General features: G+C 47.3%; 1 protein-coding gene across 1 annotated transcript in view; it reads left to right on the top strand.

The window, feature by feature from the left end:
* Nucleotides 1-13,267, top strand: part of LOC111159787 (anoctamin 2) — a 329,770-nt gene that overhangs the window by 276,415 nt on the left and 40,088 nt on the right. Inside the window, exons 17-19 of the mRNA XM_022522388.1 lie at nt 4,282-4,393; nt 6,665-6,722; nt 6,841-6,941. Of these exons, the coding sequence (XP_022378096.1) occupies nt 4,282-4,393; nt 6,665-6,722; nt 6,841-6,941 (271 nt within the window). The remainder of the gene's footprint in view (nt 1-4,281; nt 4,394-6,664; nt 6,723-6,840; nt 6,942-13,267) is intronic.

Raw genomic sequence — 13,267 nt, 5'->3', positions numbered from 1 at the left:
TCCCTTGGAATGCGACAGGGAATTTTTATTAAACGATAAATATTTTTTCATTATTCTAAATCGTATTTTTTTCATGTCACTAATTCCTTCATTCAATAAATATGCTTAGTCGGGCCCGTCTGCTGCACAGGACCTGACTGTGATCATTGTGGAAAAGCCATCCACACCGTGCGTGGTGGGGCCGGGGTGGCGTGGGGCTAGGGAAAGCCAAGGTTAACAGCCACATGGGAGTCACGAGATCTTAAAATGGAAAGTGACCTTAGAAATGGATGGCAGGCATTTCTTGGGCCTCAGTGTTACTTCCTTTTGTCAAGGAAAATAGGAATCAGACTAAAGAAGGATGTTGAGCCCAGCAAAGATTTGAGAAGCATGAATCCAATAGGGACACACTGGCTTCTTTGTGAGGCAGACATCATAGCGGGGAAGGAAAAGCCCTTACAGGCGACATATCTGTGGGGCTTTGCTAATGTCCTTAAACTGAAGAAGTCGCAGTGTTCACCATGAGCGGTGAGTACAGACCATCTTCCAAATGCTTGTTGGGCAAGGCTGTGTGGGATTGGCCGCCCTTCTAGCTCATGGGGCTGTGCCCGTGGCCCTCCAGGCGTGGCAGGAAGGAGAAAACCACAAAGCCATCTGCCAGCTGAGGGATAGCACGATAGACTTTTCCAGCTTCATCTCCTATAAAATTATGGCAATGTCTCCAGATTCCCTAGCAGACAATGTTTATTTCCAAAGTTGTCTGGGGGACTTCAGGAAGCATGGGCTGGGAGTTCTGGGGAGACGGGGGGGAGGGGCTGTTTTGATCAGACCTTTCCAGCTACGCGCCAACAGGGTCACCTACTAGCTGTCCTCCCCACTGGGTGGTAGAGTACTCATTAGTCAACATGATAATGACGGCCGGAACCTTAGGGTATAGAGTCCTACAAAAATGCCTGGCCACAGACGGCCCAACTATGCCGCAGAAAGCGGGGCTGCCGGCTTGGAGGAGATGACGGCATTGGAGGACGCTATTTAGGACAACAGGAGCTATCGTTTATTGAGGTCCAGCACTTGCCTGGTCCTCGGCTGAGGGCTCTGTCAACATCCTATGCTGTCTTGAACAACTTGTGAGGGAGATGTCGGTACCCTTCCTCTATAAGTTCATTCCTCTAACTACACTCTGCATTTGAAGTCAGGTGTGTCTGATGCGCAAATCTGTCCCTATGGCCATCTCTGGAACAAAACAGCCAAGTAGTCACTGCTATCAACATACAGCTGAGCCCAGAATAGCATGACTGGGTGCTCTGTAGGTTCAGCTTGGCCTGCCAGGGCCTCTAGGCCTGCTCGAGAGCATAGCCAAACTTAAGTAGGCTTCAGGATGATAAGGCTCCCGGAGAATGAATCCGTTTTCAGTGTTGCTGGCTGCCTAGGGTGATGCCATGTTTCTTAGGGTTCACGGGGGCTAGGACATGACTAGAGGATGAGTAGCTCTCTTTTCCCCAGGCCTTAGGGAGAAATCTGGGCCAGGATCAGAATTGTGATAGTAGCACTATCACAGATATCACAGATAGTAGCACTTAAGCTTTCTGGGGTTCTCAAGGCCTCTCCCAGGGCTATGGGTTCCCAGGGGCTGACATCCACCTGCGACAGTCTCCTCAGTAGGTCTCTGCTCGCACTTGGACCACCGCTGATGCTCCTGGGCATCACCTCTCATCCTCGGGACTGTGTTCTAAGATTGCAAATGAATGAAGGGCTCTCTGTGCTTTGTGGGAAAACAGGTCATGGAAATCCTGCATTCTTCTCCCTAAGATCCCCTTGATGAAAGGGGAGAAGATTCCTTGCCACTCACAGATTAAGTCTTGAAAAGACCTGGCAGTTTGCAAAAGGCTCCCCCAGAGACCTTGGTAAAGAAAGCTCCTTGCAGGAAGGCTAGAGTCGTCATTCATCCTGGCAGCCCCCAGCTGGGGTTCAATGAATGAGACCTGAACACTCAGAAATATTTCTTAGGTCCCTATCCTGTGAGCCGGGGTTGGAGGGTGGGGAGGTGGAGGAAGAGGTGTGATGGAAACAGCAGTCCAAGGTCCTGATTTCACAGTGTGGTGGTGTCTCTTTGGAGACGGGGATCTGGGTTCAGACCTTAACTCTTATGTAACCTGAACTTACTCCCCGTGTGATCTAGAGCAAGGCTCTCACTTCTCTGGACCTTGGCTGTCTCTCTTTGTAGTGAGCTGTGCTACCCCCCTCGCATAAGTAGGTATAGCACACATGTCCCTTTGGCTTCCCTGGGGGTCCCCACAGCTCTCTGCCTACAGGCGATCTCCAGTTGTGAGCTCAGACCCTGCACAGGACGAGGCAGAAGTGCCAGGGAGTCAAGTCCAGTGGTACCCATCACCCAGTGAGGGACTGCACTTGCTCGTTCCTCAGGGTAATAATTATGAGGGGTGTTTCACAGTCTCTTACAAGGTCCCCAGGGGAACTGAGCCCCTGTCGCCTGTGGCATTCAGTTGTTCAGAGCACATCTGTGCTGCCCTCCTTCCCTTCTCTGTCTCACTGCCGCACTCCCTCACCAGGCTTCCTGGGAGCACTTCCCAAATAGATTACTTATTCCCAAACTACTTACTTCTTGACATAGCAGGTAACCCCAACTAAGACAGAAGATCAATAAAAGGTCCTGTTGTGATTTTGGAAGGCATGGAGGTAGGTCATTAATACTGAGAAATATAAAATACGGTAGAAGAAAAAGAGATTACCACCCTCTGAAGTCATCGGGGAAGGCTTCGGGGAGGAGATTACAGGCAACATTTGATCTGATTGCGATAGGATGTGAAGGATTTGTACATAAGGGGATGGGTCCGGGAAGGGAATATCAGGAGAAGAAACCGAGTTTTGCATCCACTTTTCCAAAGATGTCTACTAAAGCTACGTGTGAGTCAGGTGGGCGGACACTGACAAGTCTGTGCGCCAACCTCATCGGGGCACAGTGCCTTCCAGCTGGCAGGGTCGTGGTGCTTTGGCCCTGCCCTGCCCTCGGCACACTTTCAAGTACACAATGCAGGGGTTGTGCTTGCTTTCTGCCCCTGAAGTGTAGCCCTGTCACCTCTTATCTTTGCCAAGCCATTTGTCACGATCCATGAATCCCCAGCAAACACTCGGCCCCGTTGTCCACCACAGCATCCCCCGGGTCTCGAGTCTTCTGAAGGCATCAGGGAGGTTTCTGCCCAGGGTTTCTTAAGCTTCTTGGGGGATTATGGGCTGACTCTTTGCCTGAACCTCATAGGACTCGCTGGGGCTGTGTCCGCCGATTTGGAGACATTAGGCTTGTGTTTGTTTCGCTTATCTGATGGTCCATCATCATTTGAACGCGTGAATGCAAGGTGCCCCGGTCTACCCAGAGGGCGTGCAGATGCAGGCTTTCCTGTCGGAAATGAAGACACAAGAAGGAAGAACCGTGTCGTGGTGCCCAAGACACGTCTTTGCTGCCTATTGACTGTAGTTCATTGGTTAACAAGGCATTTTCACCAGGGACTTTGGTTCAACTAGAATCTTACAGAAGTGGTAATCGCACAGTTAAAAGCAGAGTCCCCGGGATGCCTGGGTGGCTCAGTCGGTTAAGCGGCTGCCTTCGGCTCGGGTCATGATCTCAGGGTCCTGGGATCGAGTCCCACATCGGGCTCCTTGCTCCGCAGGGAGCCTGCTTCTCCCTCTGCCTCTACCTGCCTCTCTGCCTGCCTGTGCTCTCTCTATCTCTCTGACAAATAAATAAATAAAATCTTAAAAAAAAAAAAAAAAACAGAGTCCCCCCCTGATGAGGTGAGCGTGGTTGGAAGAAGTTCTGCCGGCTCAGATGGCATAAGAGGAGGGAAGTAGAGGGAGAAAGGTGATGATTGTGCACACCCTTTGCCTTCTGTAGCTTGATAGTACCTGGCAACCCATTTGGGACCTCCCAGATTAATTCAATTCTAACGTGCCAGAGACGGATCTCTTGGTTTCTACTCTGAAAGAAGGAGAGCTGAGAGCTCATGTAGTTGGGATTAAAACTCTGAAGAGGTGAAAAATCTGTCTCTTGGGGCGCCTGGGTGGCTCAGTGGGTTAAGCCTCTGCCTTCGGCTCAGGTAATGATCCCGGAGTCTTGGGAATGAGCCCTGCATCGGACTCTCTGCTCAGCAGGAAGCCTGCTTCCCCCTCCCTCTGCCTGCCTCTCTGCCTGCTTGTGATCTCTGTCTGTCAAATGAATAAATAAAATCTTAAAAAAAAAAAAAAAATCTGTCTCTCAGTCTTACAAGCTTTGCTCTTCTCTTTCAGAGGTTCCAAAAACAGAACAGACTTTTGAAGAACGACTGATACTCAAAGCTTTCTTGCTGAAGTTTGTCAATGCCTACTCACCCATCTTCTATGTGGCCTTTTTCAAGGGGAGGTGAGTACAGTGGTGTCACACATGGAAGGGCAGCTTGTCCCTAAGACTGGATCCCCAGCTAGAGTTAGCTTGTGCCCACTGCCAGTGTACACCTTCTTCTAGCCCCACCACATTGTTTGTGAAGTAGTGGCATTAGTGTTACATCATTTTGGATTAGAATTTTCAGATTGTGATAACCAGGGAAACTACAGGATCTGACCCTGGGCTCCAAAGGAAATCTCAGAATAATCTGGGACTCCCAACTTCGAGCATGAGATAGGAGGGAATTTCAGGTCTGGCGAGTGGCTCTTAGGTCTTGCAATGCCTTTTGGACACTAGCTATCTTGAGTTAGCACAGACATCACAGGTTAAGGGCACAGTCTCCCACGAGACTGCCCTTACTCCGGACACGAGCTGCAGGCTCTGGGGTACCTGTGCCACTCATGATTCAGACCAACTGGCTACAACCACTAACGCCTCAGATCTGCTCATTCTCTACGATGACTCACAGAACTCAGGAATGTCCTATACTTACAATTACAGTTTTATTATAGAAAGAGGGTACAAATCCAAACCAGCAAATGGGAGAGGCACATAGGGTGAGGTTTAGGAGGGTCCTAAACAGAAGCTTCCAGGTCCTGCAGATGCACTAGTTTCCTGGCACATTGATGTGTCCCACCACCCAGGAAGCTCATTCAATCCTCTGTGTCCAGAATTTGTAAAGTTGCAGGTCTGATTGGTTGAATCATTCACCATGTGACTGGGCTCAGGGCCAACCCCCCACCCACCCCCACCTACCCCACCCCCCATCCCCCACCCTCAGCTCCTGAGGTCAGGCTGCTACTACCTGGGTCAAAGGCCCAACCCTGCACTCACACAGTTGGTTTTTGTGTCATGTCCTCCCCCATTCCTGAGTAATCTCATTAGCATAAATTTAGGTATAGTCCCAAGAGCCCACCTTGAATAACAAAGAGAATCCTCTGGGGAAATTCTAAAGATTTAGGTGATTCTCTAAGAACCAGCAACAAAGAATCTGGTCAGATTCTGTATTATGTAAAATGTCTAGATGTAAAATCACTTCCAATAACTATTTCTCATGGTCAGATCAGTTGGCTGCCTATAAGGAGATTTCCCAGTAGGCATTAACTTTGTCAGGAAAGCTTCTCTAAGACCAACATCTCGTCAAACAGGCATCTGTAACAAGAGCTACTATTGTGCATATTTGACAGTTTCTTACAAATAGGTTTGTGACAAAACCACAACCCCCTTCTAGGGATCTCTGCCCTTGACCCTTATGAAATTAGAGTAGCAGAGAGACTGTTCATATTAATGAATATATACTCCACTAGTGCTTTCTCTCTAGATTTAATATCAATAGCAAGTTTCATACATAGATATTCTAGGCCAAAAAATAGGGTCCTGACCCTCTAGATAAATCTGTGGTCTGTTGAAAGAGATGGTATTGTCAACAACCCGTGTAATGAGTTGCCATCAGAGAAGTATCAGGAAGTGTTGGGGAAATACTTAACTGTGAACAGAGACCGAAGACTTCACAGAGAAGGAAAGATTTGAGCTGAGCCTTAAACAGATGGGTAGGATTTCCACAGTGGATCAGGGGTAACAGTTCAAGAAGGAGTCTTCTCATTACCTGGCTGGTTCTGTGATTGGCTTTTTCCTCTCGACCTCCCTCCCACCTGCTCCGTCTTCTTGTCCTCCAATAAGGTAGACCCTACTTGGAGGAGGAAGGAGGCTGGCTGTTTCTGTGCCTTTGAATATTCTCTGTAAGAAGTCTGAATTTTTCTTTTCTGATCCCAGGAATCACTACTTGTGACTTTGGCCTATCTCCCCCTCCATTTCCTGGGAGATCAGAAGCTCCCACTGAAGAGCTGTGAACAGAACTCAGTTCTTGACATTAGTTAGGGAAGAAGGTGAACAGATAGTACACTTAGGGATAATCCAAACCTCATGGTCTTGAGGCTCAGAAACTGTCACAGATGCCCATACATGGGACCTTCCCAGCCCCTTGCCAGCCCCAGCCTCAGCCCCTGTCCCTTGCCAGCCCCAGCCTCAGCTCCTGTCTCCTGGAACTCAGGTTGAGAGGTGAACCCTCGATGGTGCAGGTGACAGCTAGCCGATAACACAGTGTACACACCCATGCCTGGGTGATTTAGTGCCCATCCTGGCTAGTTCTTTCCACGAGGGTATTGGCCACTGCCTCATCCATTCAGAAGGCAGGCCTTCCAGCAGCCCTGCCTTCTCCTTCCCTAACTCTTCCACACTTCTGGACTTCAGGTTCGTGGGCAGACCTGGAAGCTACGTCTACGTGTTTGATGGTTACCGCATGGAAGAGGCAAGTACAGCCTGGCTGGTGGTGGGTCGGTGCCCCCTGCCCTGCCCCACTTCTTGCCCTTTCTTCTCTGAGCTCCATTCGGTCTAACCAGTCTTCTGTGATCTTCTTTTCTGGGCAGTGTGCTCCGGGGGGCTGCCTCATGGAGCTCTGCATTCAGCTCAGCATCATCATGTTGGGGAAGCAGCTGATCCAGAACAACATCTTTGAGATTGGAGTCCCGTATGTAACGAACCCTTCTTCCTCCTCCTCTCCCCCCGCAGGGCCGGACTTCCAGCACAATGTTCCCAGACTCCTCTTCTCAGAGAGCCTGGTTGTTTACTCCTGGTGAATAGTTTTCCCCATGAGGCAGGGTCCCTCCCACAAGACTTGTTTTCTGATCTGATTTGGGAGGTTTGAGGCTTAGAAAGATTCATAAGCACTTGCTGCGGTAACATAATGGCTAAGTGGCAGAGCCAGGAGTCAGGTAGCTTGGACCTCGGAGAGTGAAATACATTTAATGCTCACTGTCCTCCCACTGAATAAGTAACAACAACAACAAAAATCTCATCATAGTGGATATAAGTGAACACGAAAATTTGAAATATTGCATAATACTTTAGAGCAATTTCCCTAAGGAGCTGTGGACTATGTGATCTTAGGAGGGGAGGGATGCAGAACCGGTAAAACCCAGACTGGGTCTTCACATGGATCTTCTCTCCTGTCCCCCTTGGTTCGATACAGATTTCACAGAAGGGCCTCTTTCAGTTAGGTATTGCATGGAGATAGTCATGAGAAGAAACGTGGACTCACAGGCACTGGGTCTAAAAGAAACAAAAACTCAATAATGAAAATCTACCTTCAGGTCAAAGAAAAATACAAGCCCCCGCCCACCCCCCATCTTGCTTTTTCTATTGCTTTTTGGTGTTCACGTACCATTTTAGGTGTCTTTCTGCCCTCACTCTGAGACAGTCTCGGGAGCCCTTGGGTGTGCGCTTTTCTTGGAGGAGAATGGGTAAGAACGTCTGTGTCTGGGCGTCTCTCATCTCCCTGCTTAAGCCAGCCTCCAGTCATCAGTCAGGACGTGATCACTTTTGAGAAACTCCACCCTCTGAAAGTGTACCCAGTTCCTAGCTTTCTGATCGAAAGCTATTCAGAGATAGTCAAGCGAAGCTGGTGAAACACATGGTCACCGTTCTGTAAGAGCTTACCATCTCAGAGAGAGACCACATTTGTTATGGATAAACATCCAGAAAATATACAGACCAAGAAAAGATGTACCAAGCCACATCTGGCTCCTTTGAAGCTCCAAGAGCAGCCCCTCCACTCCTGCTACAAAGGAAAGTCTCTGTTCTCCTCCAGACATCTGGGGAAGACACCTGTCCTTCCAGTGCGTTGTTACTCTGCTCTGGACGGAATTGTATACAGCTTGCAGGCATGAGACTTACTTATCCCTGGACATCTGCTCTACTGCTTAGTCCATTCACTCTGGACCCAGAGGCCTTTTATAGAGGATAGGAGAGACAAGAGCTCAGGCGTATGTTTGGACAATGTATTGGTATGTCCCTTCACCCATCAACTCCATCGGCTCCATAACAGATGAAATTAACACATGGCTGTTTGCCTTGAAGGCTCAATTTTCTTGTTAATGCTTGATGTGTGTTTAATATGCCACACATTAATTGATGGCAATTGCACGGTGGCTCATAAAGCTGTGGGCAAGCCACTTCTCTAAGTCTTGCTGTCCTCCTCTCTAAGGTGTTCTTATTTCAGCTCTGACATTCAGCAAACTTCTCTATTCAGTGACACTGGACACGGCTGCTTCCAAATACAGGTCACTTCTGTTTCAGAAGATCATTCCTCATTTCAGTTTCTTGTCTGCTAGAGGACACATACAACATAATTCTGTAGTTAATATCATATATATATCTATATAAACTATATAAGATATGTAGTTAATCATAATAATAAATATGTAATTAATCCCTGAGGATTTAGAGCAAAAATTCTTCTACCAGGCCCCAGTGTCTTTTATCTCCAAAGCTCTTTGTAGTTCTGCAGGTTGTTTTCTGAGTTTGGCCACATGAAATCATTATGATGGTGATTATTGGATTTTCCACTCCCTACTTGGAGCCCACTCTCAAGAAATTGGACCCCACCCAATCCAGAGTTCAAGCATCTGGCAATACCCTTACGTGGGACACCATTGAGAAACATGACATAAGCAAGAGAATAAAAAGGAGTCTTTTGCAGTCAAGAGAGACATGACAGTTGAACATGGCAGTGAGGAAGGAGAGGTATAAATTACAAAACTTAGACTTAGTGGTCTTGGATTTTGTGGAGGAGGTAGCTCATCTCAGTAGGACAGAGATTGTCATACAGATCTGGATTTAAATTGAAGCTTTTTAATATACTCACTATGTGACCTTGTTAAAGTTATCCTAAAAAGATTTTCATTCACTATGGCTTATGTAAAAATAAAGGTTGGATGAATGCCCAGCTGTCGAGAAAATAGAAAATACGGAGTCCAAGAAAGGAGGAACCATTCGCTTCGGGGTTCCAGGCAGCCTGGGGGTCATTGCCTTTATGTTTTTAAGTGATGCTTTGTGAGTGCTGCAAGTCCAAGAATGAGATTGAAAAGACCAAGTCAGGAGCACGGTCTTTCTCTTCTGTTCAGGGCCTAACGGCTTTTGACTCCTGTGCCTTCAGATTCTTTCCTCAGAGGAGATAAGTATCAGTCTTAGAGGCCAGATTTGATTTTTAAAAACAGAAGCAAGTCTGAGAAGTTAGTTGATTATACTAGTTAAGGGTACTTGGGATGGGGACACCTGGGTGGCTCAATCAGTTAAGCCGCTGCCTTCGGCTCAGGTCATGATCCCAGGGTCTTGGGATCGAGTCCCGCATCAGGCTCCTTGCTCAGTGGGGAGCCTGCTTCCCTCTCTGCCTCTGCCTGCCACTCGGTCTGCTTGTGTGCTCTCTCTCTCTCTCTCTCTCTCTGACAAATAAATAAAATCTTTTAAAAAAAGAAAGAATACTTGGGATGAAAAAATACAAGATTATACAGTTAGAAGATGTTTATCATTTGCTTCTGAAAGTGATTTTCTAAGATTCCTCCCAAAGAAACTTTCAAAATATTAAAGACTATCTAATTGGCTTTTATCAGTAGCCAGTCAATAGCAATAATTTATTTGTCTCCTCAAGAGTGAAACATTCTTACTAGATTCTGTGTGTGGGCGTATCTTGCAAAAATTACTATAACCACAATTTTGATGCCCTTGAGAATCTTAGAGTCCAGTAGGTTTCTTGTAGGACATTATTTCCCAACTTCAGTGATTTGTGAACTAACTTTTAAAGTTTTTTTTTTCTCCATACCTACCTAAACAGCTATCTGCATATTCATTCCCTCTAGACCAACTCACTTTTAAAATCCATAACATTTCTGAAAACAGAAAACGAACACCACCAGCTACCAGGAATTGCAAAGCACGGTAGAAAGAAACGCGATCGAAGTAAACCCTATTAATTAAAGAACGAATGACATTGGCCTGAGATCTGCGTTCTCTCTCTGATAAAGGAAAACTGTGTGGGCCCTGGGGTGTTGCTAAAGACATGCCAGCTGCAGACCGGGGTTTTCTCCTTGACCACAGTCTGAGGGGCTGAACAACCGCAGAGAAGGAAAGAAGTCCGCCAGATGCTCTCATGAGATGAAGGCCAAGTGTAGCGACCTCCAGAGGTGTCCTAGTGAACTGCAGGTGCAAAGTGCATGTTGCTCGGGAACGTTGCTCTCAAGCAACAGCATCACCTGCTGATCCCACTGGTTTCCACAAGGCTGGGGCAGAGGCGGGCATGTCTGTGGATACCATACAGCTCCCCTGGGGGACCCAGATAAGCCTCGCCAGCTCGCTCAGACTCTCCTTTGCTACCCCTTGAATTTCACAGGTGCTGGATCTGCCCTGAAATCCGCAGTAGCCCTGCTTGTCCAGGCACCTTCCCCCAGGCAGCGGCAGTCCCACCTCATCCAGGCCTGATTCCGAGGCCCTGGGGATGAAAGAAACACAGTGCTTCAAAGGGATGCAGTAAAGCTGGGAGCAGTAGGCCCTTTAAGGGCAGCTCTGTGACTAATTGAGGACACGATAATAAATAAAACTGGGTTGCGTGATCTGGCCTTGGACTCTCCCCACTCAGCAACCCCAGGCTCCTGGGGCCTGAAACAGTTGCGACAGATGCTTTCCAGAGAGACGTTGGATGGTTTTAAACATCACAGGCCCCAGAACAGCCCTCACCGGCAGCTCCCTCTGGGATGACTTCCGACATGGCGGGCGGTGTGGCAGAATGGGATCTTGTGCTATTTATTACCGGACTCCCCTGATGGGGGTTCCCATTCCCTCCCCTATCCCCCTGTGCCCCACCTTTCCCACATGTGTTTGTGCAAGATAGACTTTGCATCCTGATCGCATGCGGCCCCTGACACAAGCCACCCCACGTCCTAACTTCTCACCATAATTTTATCTCCGACTTCACTCCAGTCTTCCTTGAAGCAAAATTGGAAATGGGCCTTTCATTTTTAAGAAGTTTTTTTTTTTTTTTTTTTTTTTTTGATAAGAGAGAAACTGCTATCTTTTTCGAATGCCAGATTCTCTCCTAGGTTAAGTCTGAGGCCGACAGAGCAAATCCATGAATACTCCCACCAGCAAACTGTCCCCCATCCCTATTCTTACTAAAAACACCAGATCACATCCCAAAATAGCTGTAATGTACCTTGGACACGGCCAGCAAGATTTTATAAACTTTCTGCTTTTTTTTCCCCCCCAAATGTGATAAATACTACATTTCAAGACATAAAACAGTCTCTCTTTAAAGCCATCACAGGCGAAGGAGGTCTGTGTTCCCAAAGACAGTGGAATCTGGCCATGAATCAGAAGTTTAAGGAACAAGTTTGAACCTTGTCAGGTGTCGAGGAAAAGAATACATAGCTCAGAGGTTGCTGTGTTCCTCTTCTTTGGCCCATTTAGGGCTTGGTTCTGCCTTCTCTGATAAGGCTCGAGGCGTGCGGAGCCTGGGTCTGAGGAGGGCTGCCTGGGGCCCAGATTCCTGTGGCAGGAAGGTCTTAAGGTGTGACAGACAATCACCATGGTCTTGGGGTGAGCCCACGGGGCACAAGCAAAGGAAAGGCTCCGAGCCTTCCGGACAGTTTCTCAGACCTGTCATGAAAAAGGGACGGAAAAACAGCAGAGCAGATGAAAAGGACAAGGGGGTAACATCAAAGGAGTTATTTTAACGAGCGAGTGCATCATACAGTCGGAATCATAATATGAATTTTTCCAAACAGCCCATCTGTATGTTATACAATTTGCAGGATTCCTGTTAAATCCTGTTCTCGAGGGACTTTCTTTATTAATTTTTTTAATGCTCACTGAGATCTGCAGGAGGGGAACTTTTGGGAAGGAATGGTGCGTAAGAATTATTTAAGGATTTTTTTTTCCCCTCATCATCCTTGACCTCCCCACAGTGTGTAACACTGTGACTGAAGTCTTTCCTGAAACTTCCCTTATGCCCTTCCCTTCTTTGCCACTTGGGCTCGAAGTTGACCTTCTGTTCCTACAACGGCTGCTTTCTTGCCCTTGGAAGGCTCCACTCCCTCTCTCCATCCCTTGACTGTTGGTATTCCTTCCCTGTACTCCCTCCACAGGTGAGGCTCATTGCTGGGGTGTTGGTTCCTCTCTCTAGGATGATTCTTATTATTGTTGGCTTCTATCCAGACCTGTTTTAAGGGCTCTAGACCCATGTATAAAATGCTTACTAGATATCCCTACTTAGTTGTCACATAGGATCCTCTTCCTCAACCATTCCTCCTCCCCTTCATCAAAATGGCCTCTTCTCTAGTGTTCCTGTCATAGCAAACTGTACCACCATCCACACCCATCCCGAACACCCCAGAATGGTCCTTATTCCTCATTCTGCTTCCCTTCCCAGTTACGGGTCACTACCAACTTCTTAACTCTGCTTCTTGAGCCCGTCTCTGTCTGTCCTCATGTCCACTGTAGTCACTGTGGACTCTGTGGCCATAATCTCTCATGTCAGCTGCTGCCTAAGATGGCCGACAAGGCCTTCCATGCTGTGAACCTGCACTACCTTTTCACTCTTCTGTTTTCTCACTTTTTCTCTCCCTACTATCTGCTCTGAGCATTTTGAACTCCTTTCAGTCCCTTCTCTGAGCCATTTTCATATTTGCCTTGAGCCATTGAACAAATATTGCACAGATAATCCTCTCTGCCTAGGACACACCTTCTCCCTCTTTCCCATAGTTCCATTATCTTTCATCCTTTAGTTGGCTTACATATCTCCTCAAAATTTCCCTGATTTAGATCAAGTTAGTTTTCTGCTTTCATAATTACCTGAACTTCTGCCTTCATAATACTCATTGCACATTACTGGCAGCACTTCTTTTTTTTTTTTTTTTTTAAAGATTTTATTTATTTATTTGACAGAGAGATCACAAGTAGGCAGAGAAGCAGACAGAGAGAGAGAGGGAAGCAGGCTCCCTGCTGAGCAGAGAGCCCGATGTGGGG

Source organism: Enhydra lutris, unplaced genomic scaffold (assembly GCF_002288905.1).
Source record: "Enhydra lutris kenyoni isolate GAN:26980312 unplaced genomic scaffold, ASM228890v2 scaffoldscaffold69, whole genome shotgun sequence".
Lineage (NCBI taxonomy): Eukaryota > Metazoa > Chordata > Mammalia > Carnivora > Mustelidae > Enhydra > Enhydra lutris.
This window is presented reverse-complemented; position numbering and strand designations above follow the sequence as displayed.